This window comes from Carettochelys insculpta, chromosome 2 (genome assembly GCF_033958435.1).
Source record: "Carettochelys insculpta isolate YL-2023 chromosome 2, ASM3395843v1, whole genome shotgun sequence".
Classification (NCBI taxonomy): domain Eukaryota; kingdom Metazoa; phylum Chordata; order Testudines; family Carettochelyidae; genus Carettochelys; species Carettochelys insculpta.
The window spans coordinates 97,352,665-97,371,106 of NC_134138.1; the positions used below are offsets into that span (position 1 = coordinate 97,352,665).

Genomic DNA, 18,442 nt, shown 5'->3' on the forward strand with positions numbered 1-18,442 from the left:
TAACTGAATCTGCCAGTTACTGGGGTGCTGGATAACAGAGTTTCTACTGGTGTGATTAAAGCATCAGTCATTCTGATTATCTGAAAAATGTTTTTCCATTTGTAGGTATTTTCCACACTCAGGTATCTCAAAAACATTTTTGTTATCCTTACCCAGTAGACACCCAATGCCCTTCAATGGAGGGAGGCATTTGAACAGTGATTCGGGCTCCATTGTGAAGATGTTTCAGCATGTGATGACACTGCGATTCCTTGAATGTCCTCCATGCACTCTTCTCTAAAGACCGAGGGTGGGATCTGCTGTCTGGATGAAGCAGGGCAGAACCCTCTCCCAGCCCTGGGAAGTAAAAGTGTTAGTTACCAAGGGCTTCTGGAAAGGACACTGACAGACACGCTAACTGAACACTACTAACATCGCTTGCTTGGCCATATTAGGTGGTTAGGGAAAAAACTGATTGTATTTGTTCCATGTGAGGAAGAGATGCCTTATTGGGAAACAATTTGTTAGTGAGGGACAAGTCCTTGAACTTGATTTCACTAATGTGGTACAAGGAAAACAGGACCAGAATCAAAACTCCAGAGTCAAATACTTCAAATGCAAAGTATGGATCTGATTTTGCACTTCCCAGCTTGTTCTTGTGTCTGCCAGTAAGAGGACAACCCCAAAACCTTGGCCTAAGCACCTCAGACTACAGGAAAGTTGGATCCAGATCAAATGTGATCTTTGTGGCTTTGGCACACCTCATATTTGAATGCTTCCATAATACACTTGCAAATAAAGGCCACCTTTCAAAGGAAAAGCAGATATTAAAAGTACAGCTTCTGTATCCAGGAAGTTTCTGTGAAGACTGAGGTGGTCAGTTAAAGCAGATCCTGCTCTTTTTATTTTCAGAGAAAAAGAAACTTCAAAAGCTAATTTTATCTCCAGCACACAGTAATTTTGGTTTCTAGCAACACATACCTAGGAAATTCAACAGCAATCTTTCTACACAGAATTAATCGAACAAAATGATTATTAGTTAAGAAAATGCTTCTGGATCTTTTAGGCTGCTTACTACACAAGGTGTAGGAAAACATGAAATGAGGAAAAAAGCATGTCTAGGATTAACAGGTGAACAAATACAAACCTTAGATTACTAATTAGAAAGACAGCCACTTTTATTACAATAACTACCCATTACTGCTCTAACTGCCATGCTGGTGAGCCACAATTTAAAACTATTATGTGATGAGTGGAAATATAAATAATTCATTAGAACTTGCAGTGTGTTTGCTGAATTTATCATAAAGTCAGTATTGCTCAGCATTGGGTATTAGCATTTCATAGCTTAATTTGCCCAATAATGTGCCAAAACATCCCATCTAGTTGTTCAATGTATGGGCAAGTTATAAATCTCATTGCTCCAACCATCCCATTTAATTAGCACCGGCACAAGCACTCCATGCTCCACAAAGTGAGGAACGGATGTGAGGAGAGTGTGAACATGCACATACACACTCCAGATCCAGATATATAAATAGTCACACTGCTAGGATGTTTTGTGGCCCGAGTTGTGTGGTGGAGACAAAAAGCCACCTGCTTTTGGATGCATCTTGTAATGTGTGTATTATGGGATGAGGCAGTGCAGTATTCGATGAGCACAGCCTCCTAATGCCTGAATAAGTGTTTCAGTGCTTGCATCTTTGTCTGTACGTGTTGTTGCCGTACAGAGGTATCCAGATGTGGGACCTTACTCTTTACATCACCTTAGATCAGATACAACTCGTCATACATTGCCACCTTTTAGCTCTCCATCCAAGCCTGACACATCAGTAAACAGCCACATAAACAATGCTGCCACTGCCTTTACATTTCTGCCCTTGATATAACTCAAGTGTGCTTATTCCCATTCCTGAATACTGCCAGAGGCTTGAAAGGGTATGGACAGCAGTAGGATACAAGGCCTCCACTAACCATTTATCTAATGCTTTTCTACACAAGGGGAAGGGGGAAGTTTGTGCAGCAGCACATTTTCCTTCTCCTCCACCTTCTGAAATGAAAATCCCCAGGCTGTTGATATTCTGAATGCAATAATGCTTTGCAAATGAATAAGCGCACTTCAGCAAAAAATCCACTTGGGGCATTTTCATTAAGGAAAGAGGGGACCCATGATTCAAATTGTATAATGTGTTAATGAAATTTTATACATAATTTCATTTATTCAGCTTTGACATTGAGCTTGATGCAGTGTAACTATTGCCGCTCGATCACAGCGGGCTGGGTTAGCATTTTAAGGCTTAATAGAAAGAGTGGGTTTTCATGAGGCATTTAAAAGATGAGAGTTGGAACCTGGCACATCAGCACTGGCAAATAATTCTTCACTTTGAAAATATATTATTTTCATTTACAAGGGGGAGGAACACACGATTATTTGATTTTTATGATTAATATACCAAAGAATGTTGCAATACAACATGTAAAAAAGTGCCTAAAAAGGGGTTTTAATGGAAAGTGCTTAAGGAACTGTTCAGCTTTAAGTGTGAGAGTACTCATTAATGTCATAGTATTTCCTCGGCAGATATAAAATGGAAATATTTTAGCAACCTCAAAGTCAACTGTGCTTTGATGAAATGAAAAAACAGACATTAATTTAAAAGACCATTTTTAAACACTGGAGACCAAACATAATGGACATTGGCTTTCGTTGAAAGGGATCTGAATGTGCTCTTTCTACAACAGAGGGAAATAAAGGGCTTCAGTGCTATCTTGCTGCAGCTATAGATAGATAAAAGAAAATGATAAACACTGAAAGGGCTATGTAAGTGATGTAGACTCAGGATTTGATTTCTCTTTAGTTTGCTATAAATTTGGAAATCTAAGAAACTAGTTCTAAATCTTAGTTTTTTTAAAATTACCTGTATATTGCTGAGAAGTCTGATATATTTCAAAACAACTCAGACTTTAAATACAACTCACAAAAATACCATGAGGAGTCCTCCTGGCTTCGTAGTTTCAGTTAACTAACCAACACTTCACAAAGATGGCATCACTCATCATGATAGTGCGTGATCATGACAGTAAGTCAAAAAGAAAGAAGAAAGTCATAACTGCAGCTCTGTGAGAAAGGCAAAAGGAAAAAATTATGAGAGTTTTCTACATGAAGAAATGAAAACAGAAAAGTTGCTTATGAACTAGAAAATAATCAACTGATTATGAAACAGAATTTTTAAAAAAGTATTAGCTGTTGACAGTTTATACAGCAGGATAATAGTATTAGGTCCAAAGGCTGGTAACAAAGTCTTCTATAAGCAATTTTGTGGAACATTTTCGATTACTATGTATTCAGTTTTCAGTTAATTAACAGGATACACACTCCTGCCTCGCTATATGAGCACAACTGGTTGCCAACTTTCTGCTCATAGGTGAAAATGCAGAGTGACACTAAGTTACCATTAAATGCACATTAAAGTCTGATTGGTTCCTAGTGCTCCTAATTGGGGGAAGGCATGGCAGCATGTGGTGCTGCTTTTGAAAGGTAAGTGAAACTTGGGTGGGGGGATGGGTTGACAAAGGTTAAAGCTGGAGGCAGTTCAGGGCCATAAACATGAGGGAGGGTTAAACCTGGTGGTGGCTCCAGGGGAGGAGGTGGTTGCTCATTCCTTGGACTGCAGCAGCAGCACCTGTTGGGGGTGTGGCAGGCCGGAGGGTTCAGGGACCAAGCTGGGGTGGGTGTTGGGAGTGGGCTGGGCTGGGCTGGGCAGGGCAGTGCGTGGGGAGTTGCAGGCAGGCCAGTCTGGGGGTCTTCCCACCCCCAGCCAGGGACCCTGCAGCAGGAGCACAGCCAGCTGTGGGGCTCCCCCACTCCCCCGGCCATGGACCCTGCCCCCCCCTCCAGTTGGAGCAGAACCAGCTGCAGGTCTCCCTACATCTCCAGCCAGGTACCCTGCATCTGGCTCGTAAGTGGGGGAAGTTCACTTAGTGAGCAAAGGTACGTATGTCCCTCGGAGTACTCATAAGTACTTGTTAAACAAGGGATAGTGTAGTAGTAGATGTGGTATATATGGAAATAAATAGCTATTTGGACATTGTTTTGCATGACCTTCTCAAAAAGGTAGGGAAACAGATGGAGCTACAAGGTAGGTGCATAACTGGTTAGAAAACTTTTACTCAGAAGGTGATTCCCAGTAAAACAGGAAGGGCATATCCAGTAGAGTCCCACAAGGATCAGTTCTGACTTGATGTCTATTCAATATCTTCATCAGGGATTTAGTGAATGAGAAAATACACTTAAAGTCTGAGGATAATAGGAAGCTGGAAGGGGTTGCAAGTGCCTGCATGATTACAATTCAAAATGATCTGGACAAATTGGAGAAATGGTCTGAAGTGAACAGGATGAAATTCTATACAGCCAATTGCTAAGTACTCCACTTAAGGAAGAATTAGTTGAATTCATACAAAATACAGAGAACCACCCAGGAAGGAGTACAGCAGAAAGACCAAAGGGTCATAATGGACCACAAGCATAACATTAGCAAAAATCAAAGAGACCACTATCATTCTGGGAAGTATTTGGAGGAATGCATAAGCAAGACAGGAAAAGTAATGCTTCTGCTCTACTTCACACTGATTAGGCTTCAGCTAAAACATGTCCAGTTCTAGGCACTAGGTTTCAGGAAAGATATGGATAAATTGAAGAAAGTCCAGAGAGAAGCAACAAAAATGAGTAAAGGTCTACAAAACATGACCTATGAGGAAAACCTGGAAAAGATAGGGGTTGTTTAGTCTGGAGAAGACTGAAAGGGGCATAACAGTTTTCAAATACATACAAGATAGTTAAAGAAGAAGTAGAAAAAAGTTGTTCTCCTTAACCTCTGAGTTGGACAAGCAGCAATGGGTTTAAATTGCAGCAAGTTTTGGTTACACATTAAGAATAGCTTCCTGTCAGTTTAAGCACTGGAATAAATTGCTAGGAGTCTGTGGAATATGTCAGAGATTCTTAAGAGCAAATGAGACAAACACCTCTCAGGGATGGTTTAGATCAGTGCTTCTTAAACTATGTTCCATGGAACACTGGTATTTTGTGAATGTCTGACACTTTGATATCATGCACTGATGGCACATATTTTCTGTTATTAAAACCAGATACAACATTTCTTCTTCATAGCTATGATACCAGATTAAGTTACTTTGTTTTGGTTTTGCTATTTAGGTTGCTGTTTGTTGTCAAAACTAAAAATTTTTTGAAGAAAATTTTCATGTGTTCCACATAAGTTATTTGGTGTCAGTGATTTCAGAAAAAAGTTTAAGAAACACTGGTTTAGAGAATACTTAGTTCTGCCATGAGTGCAGCAGACTGTTTGAGGTTCCTTCAACTCTTACAGTTCTGTGGTTCTATAATGGGAGTTGCGCTCTAACACAAATTGAAGACCCCAGCTCTGGACCTAGATCTGAATTTATAGATCAAACTCTGCTTTCCATTATCCCTGATTTACACTGAAGGAACTCTTTCAATATCAGTTAAATTGCTACTGATTTAAATCCAGGTATCCAACAGCAAAGTTTGGACCAATACACTTGTAATGAGGTAAATTCAAACTCTGGCTTCAAAACAGTTAGAGGTTCAAAACTGAGACCCAGAATTTCTCAAAGTTTTGCATGTTTGAATTTCATACTTGGCCTGTTTGAGAATTAAACTGCAACAAAATTCAAACCTATATCAGGATTAGTGTGTCCGATACATGGGAAGTTCCTAATTTACAATCAAGACCCACAGAGCCAGCCTCTTTCCTCATTTACACCAATAAATTGTTTGTTGTTTCCTTTTAGCCTGTGTTTATACAAAACCTCATGTAGAAGCCCAGGTGCTGTATCTGTGGGCATTTCAGCCTTGGAGGGAATTAAGTGTAACAAGTATTCTATTTCTGCTAATTACTTTTGATTTGGAACTTCTCTGAAGCAATAAAAGTCTTTCAAACAGATGAATCAACTAGATTAACTATGTAGCTTACCTAGTCAACTGCCCTACATAATTAAATATGTTAGTTAAATTACCTCTTGATGCTAGATAACCTCTGACAGCTTTTTAATTGCACTGTAAACTTGTGTAATTACAATGGTGAATATAAAGTCCCATTGCCAGACAGATGCACATTTTTTACTCCACTATTGTCTTATACTTCAAAGGGCCCTTCCATTATTGGGCCTTAAATTAGAAATGCCACAGCAAGGAATTGCAAGCAAAGGATTGGGCCAGAGAAAGTTTACAACTGTAAAAGATATCATGATGTGCTTTTGTTTCACATGTACATACCTATTACCTTTCTTCAGTATACAGTTTAAGATATAGGTCTGCAAACAGACCATGGTGAAATTATTGAATAGAACCACAAGACAAGAAATAAGATAATGAAAAAACCCTCTATCAAGGCTAACTGTCTAGAATTAGATATTCTGTTATTTTGTGGTGTAAATCCTGAAGTCCTTACTCAATGCTCAGTACCAAACACATCTGAGAAACTCTTAGGAGAGGCTGAACAACTGCAAAACCTAGTGAAATCAGTTCACTCAGCACTTTAAAGTTAGACCGTCAGTTCTCACTCTTCCAAAACACCTGTTTCACTTAACTGAGTAATACCAGTGGGAGCTTGCGCCCCCAGCCCATACCTGTGGAAAAACTAAATCTATTGAAGTTATTTGAATTTAATTTTTAAGTAGATGCATTTCTGCTCTCTTCTTTAAAGCACAGCTCTCAGATCTATATTTCTCAAAAGCAACTTCACAACAAGGTTTGCATGCATGGCAGAGGAATGAATGGATCTGGTAATGTTTATATATTTCTAGGTTTATAATTTCAAGGTACTGTAATAAACTAGTGTAATAATTAAATGTCATGATCAATTCTTTGTCAGTGTCTTTAATGTAACTTTAGCACGTCCTGTACATGAAAAAGTTAAAACAGCTCAGACTCCTACCACTGTAGAGGCAGGAAGATAGTCAATAAGTTTTCATATAAAAATTTTAAACTGTCTTATAAAATAGTGAACTCTGTCCTGCTGAATTTGTTTTTAGACCAGAATGGACTACCATAACCAAATGAAGAAAGAAGTGGCATCTCAAGTATGTATTTCTGTGAACCATTAAGGTTTCAAGTCTGCTTCCAATGAAGTCAATGGGAGCTTAGCCATTGACTTCCAGGAGAGAAAACGGGATCCTAAATGCAACACAATAGGTAAAATAGTTGGACTTCACCTTTTTTCAAAGGAACATATGTTCTATACCACAGCCATCCACACCCATCTATTCTGTACTACATACAAATTAGGGAAAAAGTCAGGAAAAACTCCCACTAAAAATTACAGGCATTTGATTAACTACTACAGGACAAGATCTTATACCAAACAAAATTATTATGCGATCTGTTCAGAGGAAGCATACATTACAGACGTAACTACTGAACAAAAAAGTTGCTTTAGTAACAAAAGTATTAATTGTGTTGAATATCAGAATTTCTTCATCATTTTCACTGGTTTAATTTTTAAGTTTACAGACACATAACCTAACACTATTTCAAAACACTGTGTAGCATAAAATTTAGCTCTGGCTTATCAGTATAAACTTATGATTCCATAGGGGAAAAACAGTCAAGAGTTATTCTGGAACAGCATTTATTCTAACTGAAAGTGGAATTCTATTTTCATCCACCTCCATATCTGAAATGGTAAGGACTGAACAGAAGGAACGCCTTATTTGTCCTCTCTTGAATGTGTTTTTACTAAGGGGACTATAAATCCCATAGCTCACACCCATTCACTTCAAGCCTTGCCTACTTTTATTTATACAAGGATGTATTTTCTTATATTTTTCATTGTATTTTAATGAATGATGCAAGAAAGGAAATAAACCATCCAATCAGTTTCAGTGAAATGGTTGGAGCACTTATGTATTAATTTATATTTGCATAAATAATTCTGCCACAAAACATCTCAGTCTTGACTGAATATTTTAGTGGGGCATGTTATCATACAAGGGAACTAAAGTTTTTAATTCATTACTGTAACTACATTCAGAAATACTCTTGCATCACATTTGTAACAAATTAGTCATTTACAAAACAAGCTAGCTATTTTGTTTTAAATCTATGTTAGTATCGCATTGATTAAACAAGTTTTCTGGAACCGAATGTTTGCACCATTTGACATCCAAAACTTCTGTGGCTTTTCATATAAAAAAGAAAATAAGAATAATGGACAACTTCCAGTTGCAAACCAATTTTGATATTCTATAGGCTTCATTTTGACTAATGAGTACAAGTTTTTCCAAAACATCAGCTTGACAACACTGCAATGAAAATTTGAGCTTGAGTCATACTGTCACTAATTAATAAGCCACAGTTTAAAAAGAACAAAAGCTTTCATTTTTATTTAGGTATACCCATTTAATTAACCCTGGATTTCCAAGAACAATTCAGTTGACAGAGAATCTTGTGATCTAGAAGACCTTTGCACTACAGTCTTCTAATCTGGTTAGTAGTCCTTTTCTACTATGCACCAGCTAATCACTGACTCCAAGATAGCCAGATATCACTTCATGACCCAAAATAAAAAGCTCCAGGGACAATCAGTACTGTATATGCAGAATTTGAGACATAATCAGGCACAGAACGGGCATAGACTAGAATCCAGGGGAAACTACATCTTTGAGCACTGTCTCCCATTGCTTTATTCCTACTTCCGCCCATGGGAGAAATAGTTTTTCTATAACATCTCAGCTCCAGTCTTTATGTTACAGATCTGTATAGGTTTAGCAATGAGTTTAAGTTTTCTTTCCAAAAATATTTGGATATATTTTGTTCTGAGATACATAACTGCAGATGGAAAAAAAAAAATAGATGACTTTTTCCTGTTTCATCTTCTTTTGGCAGCTGTTATTTTGATCTGATCATTGGCCCTGATTTGTTTCTCATTTCAGCCAAAGTTTAAAACTGCTCTGTAATTCCAAGATGATGAGGCTGGCAGTCTAACTCCATAATTATACCTTCTCTCTTTACTCTCTAACTTCAAACCTTCCATTTTGGACTTTCAGATTCCCAGATCACAGAGTTTCAAGGTACACCTTGGCATCCAGGCAGGTCTGAACCAACTAAACTTGTTTACATAGTCTATATATTTTGGAGGTGAGCAAATGCTGTCTATAAAAGCTACAGACACAAATTATTATTTAGTGAACATCATCCCTCTGTTTAGCTTAAAACTATATAAACAAAGACAGATATAATCCTCACTCCAAACAGCCAATTTGAAGAAGCACTTTAAAGTTCTGACTCCCATTCCTTATTCAAAGGCTGGATCTGCAGGGGTGCCCAATTTTAATATACGTGAAATAGGCACCTCCTTTTAAAAGCAGATTTTTGGGACCTGTGCAGTAAGGCTGGGTATTAGGTACAATCCTCAAAAGGCTGATGTAACCAAATAGGCTGACCCAGTCACCAGAGCTTCAAATAAGGATGCATAGTGATCTGCAAAGATGTATTTAGGCCCCTAATTAAATAGCCTAATTTTCACTGGTGCTAAGCACCCTTAACTACCATTTAAGGGAACTGAGATTGTGGTGTTGGCTACTATTGAAAACTGAATGCCAGCTCTGATCATTTTGTCCTATATCACTTAAAAATTAAGTCCACTGACACCACAATGCTGTTTCAGGAGGCTTTTGCTTTAGTGATAAATTTAGGCAGCATCAAAAGAGACATCGGAATATTCCAAAGTAACACCACCAAGGAGCCTGTGTGTTTTAACTCAAGTTATTAAGAGCATTAAACCCACTACTGTACTAACATGCTCTGTCCGTTATTCAATCTCGCTCAATAAAATACTCCCAAATCCAAAGAACAAGTCTTCGGAAAAGCCTGCAGGTGAAATCCTAGCCTCACTGAGCGCCGTAGCAAAGCAGTGGGTTAGGATTATATTCCGAGCCTCTTAAAGCAGCATGGCATTATGCTCCCAGTGGGGATGCAGTGCCAGAGGTGAAGGTGGGGCACCTCTCCTGCGAGCCCGTTGCAATCGTTTTAAGACAGTCCTGCCAGTGAAGTCGTAGGCACGAAACAAAACCGCTGCACGCGCTGCGTCCACACAGGAAGATCCCCTCGGACCAAGAAGAGCATTAAATCACACGAGCGGGGACTAGCCTCGGAGACAGGCTAGCCTAACCCGCCTGCCTCGCTTCCCCGGGAGCGAGCCTAGCCGGGCCCGTCCACCCCCCGCCCACCCCGGGGCATTGCAAGTCCCCCAGGAGGCGCCGGAGCGCTCAGCGGACCGAGCGCGATCGAGGCGCTAGGTTACTTTTAGCGAGCAGCTCTGCGGCTGGACAACCTACACGGGCGGCGCGGGGAGCAGCGCTACCCGGCCGGGTCGGGTCGGGGAGCTGCTCCTGGGAACGAAGCACGCGCGGCTCCCTGCCCGCACAGCCCCGCCGCAGGCCAGTCCCGCGCCGCGCCAGCAGCGCTGTCCCGGGGAAGGGGAGGGGGAGGTGCCCCGGCGGGAGGGCGCGCCCCCGGCACTCACCGTGCAGGAGCAGGGCTGGGAACAGGTAGCTAAGCAGGCTGCGGGCGGGAAGGGACATTTCCAGCTCTCCGCCGCCTCTCCCAGTACGCCGGACCCCCGGGCGGGCGAGCGAGGAGCAGAGCTGAGCGCCGCGCTGCGAGCAGGGGCACTAGCGCGGCCAGAAGGTGCAGCCGGACCCGCCAGCCGCTCCGCCAAGCCCCCGCTGCCCGCCCGCGCTCATGGGGGACGGGGGCGCTCGGCGCTGGCGGGGCGGACGGGCTCCTGCCCGGCTCTACAGTCGCGGCGCTCGCAGTACCCCTCCAGCTCCTCCGCTGCTGCTGCCACCGCTGTGTGCCGGCAGCTCGCGTGCTGGGCGGCTCCTTTTCATATCCCCCAGCGAGGGGCGGGGCGGGGCGGGGCTTCGCGCTGCCAGTCAGCCTGGCGGGCGCACTAGAGCTCAGCACAGGGGCGCCCCGGGGGCTGCGGAGCCGAACCGGCGGCTAAGCTGGGACTGGCCACCCCCCTCCGGCTCTGCCCCCAGCCCGTTCCCGCGCTTCGCCCCGCCCCTCCCGGCGACCCCATCCTCTCCGCGGAGCGGGGGCAGCGCGGCGGAGGAGAGGGCATGAGACTCAGCCGGGCTCCCCCCGGGGTCCCAGGCTTGGACCCGCCCCCCGGAGCTTGACCCCCACGTGCTCCAGGGGAAAGGCACCTGTCAGCTGAGCCACGCTCGCCCACGGGGGGCGGCTGCCCGGGGTCCGCGTGTCAAAGGAGCCTGGAGCTCTGGGCTGTCTGGAGCCCTCGCCCCCTCTGAAAGGTTGCCTCAGGGCTGGGTCTAGGCCACAGTGATCCGTGGAAAGAAGCCCTGTGGGAAGATCTCATCGAAGAGTACTTTGGGAAGCCTGGGTCCGCACACACGCCAAAGTGGATTGAAAAAGAGAGCAGCTCTTTGGCTAGAGAGCGCCCACACAGCCCCTGCTCTTTGGAAGAACAAGCCAGGGGTCGAGAAATCAGGCCCCATGGAAGAAACGGGCAGTAGAGCATCTCCACACGTTTTCGTTTGAAAGAAGCTTTTGAAGGAAGGCGCTGTGCCTGAAACGGGAGTGGAAGAGCGCTTTCGAAAGGAGCGCTGAGTTCTTTCTGTTTCCTTTCGAAAGAACGCTTTTTGTTTCTAGACGCTCTGCTGGATACTCCGAAAGAGCCCCCTTCTTTCGAAAAATATTTTGGAAGAACTTGCTAGTGTAGCTGCAGCCAGAGATATTGCGTGTTTGGGGGGGAAGTCCTCTGGGCAGGGCTGACTGCCTTAAGCCCCATCCCTGGCCCTTTGGCCCACTCCTGCCCTTTGGCCCCACCCCATCTTGGGGCTGCAAGCCAGGTCCCCCTTCCCACCTTGTCCCTCGCCAACGGAGGCTGTAGCTCCACAGAGCTGAGTGTTTGGGTGGTCACCATAGATTCAGGTGCCATCCAGATGGTTAGCAGAGCTCCCACAGCCATTCACAGTGGGCAACGTGTTTCTGTTGGTTGTGCACATCTGTACATGCCTTGGTGTATGTAAAATTTATTCTGCCCATAAATGGAAAAAATTAGAGGGAACATCGGTGCTGAGAGTGGCGCCGCACTTGAAGCAGTTCCCATCACATACATGTTGAACTTCTCATCTGGCACCCTCAGGACCTGACAGATGCTGAACAAGAGAATTTACCAGACCATGAGGGGTGAGTGCTTTCTAGCACATTACTGACACTTCCTCTGCTAAATAACAGCACAGAACACTGAAGTCCTGGACAGGTGGCTGGAGACAAACTTTATGGGACCACAGGAATCTTGGCCACACCCATGACAAGTGGTCGTCTGCCTAACTAATCATGCTGGATAACATATATTGCTGGTGTCAAGTATTGGAGGGGTAGCCGTGTTAGTCTGGATCTGTAACAGCAACGAAGGGTCCTGTGGCACCTTATAGACTAACAGAAAAGTTTTGAGCATGAGCTTTCGTGAGCACAGACTCACTTCATCAGATGCTGGTCTTGGAAATCTGCAGGGCCAGATATAAATAAGCCAGAGCAAGGGTGAGGCTAACAAGGTTAGCTCAGTCAGCAAGGGTGAGGCTTACTACCAGCAGTTGATCTGGAGGTGTGAACACTGAGCTAACCTTGTTATCCCCACAGGACCCTTCGCTGCTGTTATATATTGCTGGATGTGAGTTGTGGATTATGCCATTTCAACCTGTACAGGGTTTACAGTTGGGGTCGGTGGATCTCAGCATTCCTACTCTGCACGTTGTTCCAGGCCCCTAGCTTCTGCCATGGGAAGCAGCAGGAAAATTTTTTTTGCCAGTTACAAACTGTGTATGTGTAAATAATGTGTTAGGCAAATGGGATCTAACCATCTGTAAAAATGGGGAAAACAACTGGGAATAGTTATTCATCAGTTGTCTAGGAAAACCCAAATCAGCCAAACTATTGGCAAATACCATTCTACCAGCTGTACTGGAAAGGAAGGAGTCTTGCCAACAGTATTTCACTCTCCTGTGCATAAGTAACTTTCTGAGTCAGTCGTAACAGTACAGATTGGCCTGAACTACAAGGGTGTCTATACAGTGATTAAAAGAAGAAAAAGGAATAAATTCTTGAAAGGCAACATGCACACGAGGTAACTGTTTGAAATCCCAATGGAAATTAGGTGTGGTTTAAGTAAAAATAAACCCATAAGCTACTTTCTTTGGAGTTCCATTCTGCTGCTTGCATTCCTCCATGCCTGTTGTAGATTAGTTTTGCTCTGAGTCTAGCTTTAGGCCCCAGTCATGAAAACATTTATACATTTGTTTAACTGCATGCGTGTGAGATCAGCAAAAACTGCTCAGGGGCATCAGGCTAACTACACACTTGTTTTCAGGATCCATACCCTTGTTCTGTAATAGCCTCTGGCCAGGAACCTCTTCTTTCATTTTTGCTAGTATGCTGTTCCTGTACCTTGTTGCCAGAAATGTGTGACAAATTGGAGAGAGGTCGGGGGAGAGCAGCGTAGAGTTCTATGTAGATGAACTATTAACGTAGTACCAGATATATTCACAGGGATGTACAGATTAACTAACTAATCCTTCCAAGACCCTTGTGAGATAGATATCGGTATTAACAGGGCCATCAGCAGGGGAATGTGGGCCTGGGACAACCCCCCGCCATCCCCACAGGGCCAAGGCAATCTCCTTGTCCCTGGCCCTGCCAGTGTAACTTTTCCACATTCCACTAATTGTTGGAGTAGCCACAGGGATGTTTCACAAGCCTGGATGGGAAAGGAGGTAATTCTTGGCACAATATCTCATTTAGGAAGTAGCACACTCCATGAATTTGTTTGGAAACTCCTGCTTTACACCTGGCTTATGAGAAAAGACACTACTAAATATGTAGCGATTTGTCAAAACAATAAGGGAGGAAGGACAGAAGTTTGCAAACATTTAAAGGATGTAAACGAGGAGAGAAACAATTTAGGAGAACAGAACAGAACAGAACACAGAATAAGTAGGAAAACTAGAAATAAATTTAAAAAGAGGAAAATTAGGGTGAATATTTGGAAATCTTTTCTGAAGGTACGATCTGTTTGCATGTGGAAATGGTGGGTGTCCAATCGGTGGACTGTACAAAGTATTGGTACTGCTGGCAACAATCTTGCTGTGGTAGGAGTCAGTACCAATACATCTCTTTGCTTTCTTGGGCTATGTCTACACTATGGCTGTGTCTACACTAGCTGAAAACTTCGAAATGGCCATGCAAATGTCCATGCTTCTTTTCAAAAGGACCCTGGCAACTTCGAAATCCTCTTATTCCTAACAGCAGATTGGAATAAGGGGATTTCGAAGTTGCTGGGGTCTTTTCGAAAAGGAGCCCCGTCGGGACGAGCCACGTGGTGGCGAGCCGCGTCATTTTCGAAGTGCTGTGGCTGCCGGCATTCTAATGAGGCACTGAATATGTATGTCAGTGCTTCATAAGTAAACTTTGAAATGGCCATTTGCATGGCCATTTCGAAGTTTTGGGCTAGTGTAGATGTAGCCTATGAGATACATTTGATTTTTAATGCATTTGATTTTTTAACCTCGTTCTTGTGAATTCAAATTTAAGTGTCCACCAACCTTCTTGAAACTTGACCCACCATTTTTCTGTGTCAAATTTCTGCATCACCATTGCCATTTGGAATTTCGACAGTGTGAGCAGTGCATTGTGGGTACTTAGCTTCAGTTGTTTGTGGGTGTTTCATGTTAGAACCCCAGAATGCAACCACTGTCCCAGAATTTAGGTTATCCAGGAACAGAATTCAGCCCTCCCCCAAACTTGCCCAGTTATCCTATGCCCCACGTCCTTTGTGGACATTGGCGTAGCAGCAGGCATCTGTGCTATCAGCCCTGTCGACCCCTGCCTGGTTCTGTCATCTGCACGTCTGGACCTTTATACTTGCAGGCCTAGCCACTGGAGAATTCAAATTCAAATTCTAATTCTAATTCAATCAAAAATTCACGGGCTTCCTGTGACCTTCTTCCTGCACACCTGGATGGAGAGCAGCGAAGAAGGAAGCAGCCATACATAGAGGGTCACTGCATAGCTTTGTGGGATACATACAGGACACTTCTGGAGGCTAATAAATTTGAATTAAAGACATGGCACTTCCACACCAGCCTTTATTTGAAATTTAGAATTCAAAATTGATGGTATACCTATCCGGTAATATCGACGTTTTGCTATTGGTATTAGGTCTCACTAATTTGAGCTAATGGTATTTACAGTGAAGACAGTGATGTTTTAATATCGAGCTAACTCCTTTAAATTTTATTTTATCTCATAGTGTAGACGCAGCCTAGATTTTCCACTGAGTTAATGGATAGCATTGGTGAATGAGGAAGGATCAAGTAAGCAATGAAAAGAAACAGTGTTTACTTAGCTATGGTAAAAGCATCTGCACTCAGGGTTTCTGAGGACCTGACACCTAACAGAGCAGATGTAACCCAAACAATGAACTGTGGTGTGAGACACCCCTGTCCTTCTGATCCAGGAGATACTGCACCACAGGCAAAGACATAGTGTGTGTACAAAAGAAGGAGGGTGTGCATAAAACACAATGTGCAGCTGTTGAACCCGGAGATAAGATTGCAAGGACAGGTTACACAGGCCTAGGAGTAAGCCAAATTGTAACAGTCACATGGTTTTGGCGCAGACACAGATTGTGGTACTGTGTGGGGAAGGGTCTGGTAGTATCGTTTACCTGCATGTCACCTCAGAGCCTAATGAGACTCCTTTCTGGTACAGCCTTATCTCATCCAGCATAATATCAGATCTCAAAGAAGCAGCAAGTCACAATGCAAAGCAGCTTGGGGCTGGAGTGTAAAAGCTAGACTTGACTTGAGTCACTGCAACATCAGTGAAGAACAGCAATCGTTGGCTGTGTCTACATGTGCCACTTCTTCCAAAAGCGGCATGGTAATGAGCCGTCCTGAATATGCTAATGAGGCACAGATGTAAATTTCCTTTGCCTCTTCAGCATATGAGCACATGATTGGGAGTCTGGAAGAAGTTCCAAAATACATGTGCAGACGCACAGCCCACGGGGATCTTCTGGAAGGAAACCCTCCTTCTGGAAGCCCCTTCTTCCTCAAAATTCTGGCTCGCGGGCATCCAATACCATGAGGGATATTTAAAAAAAAACAGTAGACGAGAAAGGAAGCTTGGGAGAGTATAGGTAATGCAAATGGGCACTTTCATGAAGAATAAGAAACACATTAGTCTTGAGCTCAGTAGTGCTCTGCCAATGTCACATTCTACTATCTGCTAATGGCTAATTTAAAAAAATGTTTGCAATAACTAATGTAGTTTAAAAAGAGCAGGACGTAAACAGTTATTCGAAGACCTGAGACAATAGTTTCTGATAAAAAAAAGTTATCTAGTCCATTTCTGTTTGTGAATTGCCCATGAAAATATTCCCAAAGTCTGGAATTTATACATTACTTTAAATTAATCTTGAATTTTTAATTAATCTGCAGATTATTCATAAATAATTTATGGTAACTATCCCAAATTTACACAGCATTTCCTGGTTGGATTATTTATGTGACTATACAACACTGTTGAGTTGCAAAACTTACAACTAGCATGTAACTCCAAGTTGGCTTTTAGTAACTGTGGGTCTGATCCAAAGCCCATGAAAATCACCATGAGCCTTCCCTTTGACTTTGGTGGGTTTTGGATCAGGACTTATCTGAGCATTTATTTTGCTCTAGGATTTTTGTGAGTTAAGCTTGAGCACTCAAATGTTTGCAGAAGGTGAACACAAAAGTGTTGTGAACACAGTCAAATTCAAATTCTCTTTTGAATTTGAATGAAGATTTCCTATTATTTGTTCAGCTCTAGTTAGAATGTTCGAAACAAGTCTTAAGTTCTGTGTGATACACAAGGGAGAAGGTAACTTAAATTTCTTATAGATACTGTTGTATTGCCCCTCCACCCCAGGACAGAGGATTTGGTGTGTGATATGACAGAACCTGTAATAAATTTAAGTGTGGGGTGGAGCGCAGGGGTTCAGGGCAGGGGGTTGGGGTGTGTATTGTGGTAAGACTCAGGTATGTGTGTGGGTTGTACAGGAATTAGGTTTGGGGAGCACAAAGCAGAGAGTTGGGGTGTGTAGAAATCAGGGCTGGGGGCATGGGAGGGCTCAGGGCAGAGGGTTGGAAATATATGGGGGTGCAGGAATCAGTACAGGAGGATGCAGGGCTCAGAGGAGAGCTCTGGGCATGATGTGGGGCTGTGGGGGGGCAAGGACTCCTTTTAGGAATGGCTGGGGGGGGCTGAAACACCCCACTCCTACCAATGCTGTTTGTTGTTTGCTTTTCCCTGTCTCTTACTGTCAGGGAGTGAGAGGAAACCTCACAGCTTGGGTCACTCACTCCCCTGCCCTGGCCCACAGTGGGCAGGAGGGGGAGGAATGCACACCACTGTGTGCTTTCCTCCCACTTCCTGTGCGTGATGGCAGGTGAAGAGCAAGCAGCAAGCCAGGGGGCTTCACCCTTCCAGCCCTCCCTAAAGGGTGTCCTGAGGGGGTCTGGGCCTGGGGTAATCCCAGGCTGGTGTGCGGCATGCCCCTAGCCAGCCCATTTCACCTGCCTGGTGCTTAGCACGGCAGCCTGCAGGAGAGCCCTGGGAGGTGGGCTGGGAGCATGCCCTGCCTCCACCTGCAGCAGTGCATCCCAGTGGGCTTGTGCTGCCTTACTTTCACCTCTGAGGATACGGGGAAAAATGAATTGTATTACATCTCACTCTGGCTATTTAAGGGGAAAAATGACAGTTTTATAGTGCAGAACAAGTTGCAATTAATGTGTTTCTCTATACAAATGTGACTGAAAAGGTACAGTGTATCTAATGTCGCAGGGCTTCTCAGCCAGGCTTGCATTGCTGTTGTCGCTGCAGGGACAAGGACGTAAGCTGAAGAGGGTCAGTGTCTGCATTGCTCTGCTGCATTTTGATTTCAGCTATCTCCAGAAAAGAAAGAAATGTCATATTTTTAGAATAGAACATAAATAGGTGATTTTTGTAATTTCCTTGGCATCAGGAGTGACTGACAAACCCTTTGTGAGGTACACAAACCCACACAAAATATTTTGATTGTCCCTGATTTGTCTTTTAGCTATTTACCAGCACACCATAGACTTGATTTTGCACACAAGGAATTCAATGGAGTTTTATAATTATTTTTAAGAGTAACAAAATTTGACCTTAACTGAGTTGTAAGTCACCAAATACATCACATGATTAATTAATACTGTCTTTTCCTGCATACAGGTCTTACAGACAGCGTCCTGGTCTGTGAGGTGGTACTGGTGACCATATGATCTATTCTTGTCCCCTCCCCTAGTTTAACAACTATTCTGAAAAACAAAAACCCACCATAAT

At 43.3% G+C, this 18,442-nt stretch overlaps 1 protein-coding gene across 1 annotated transcript in view; it reads right to left on the reverse strand.

Moving 5' to 3' along the window:
* APCDD1 (APC down-regulated 1) overlaps window positions 1-10,842 on the reverse strand; it is a 43,593-nt gene extending 32,751 nt beyond the window's left edge. Inside the window, exons 1-2 of the mRNA XM_074985849.1 lie at window positions 10,539-10,842; window positions 153-336 (exon numbers count right to left, since the gene is read on the reverse strand). Coding sequence (XP_074841950.1) covers window positions 153-336; window positions 10,539-10,596 — 242 coding nt within the window. The 5' untranslated portion in view covers window positions 10,597-10,842. The remainder of the gene's footprint in view (window positions 1-152; window positions 337-10,538) is intronic.
* Between the last annotated feature and the right edge of the window lie 7,600 nt (window positions 10,843-18,442).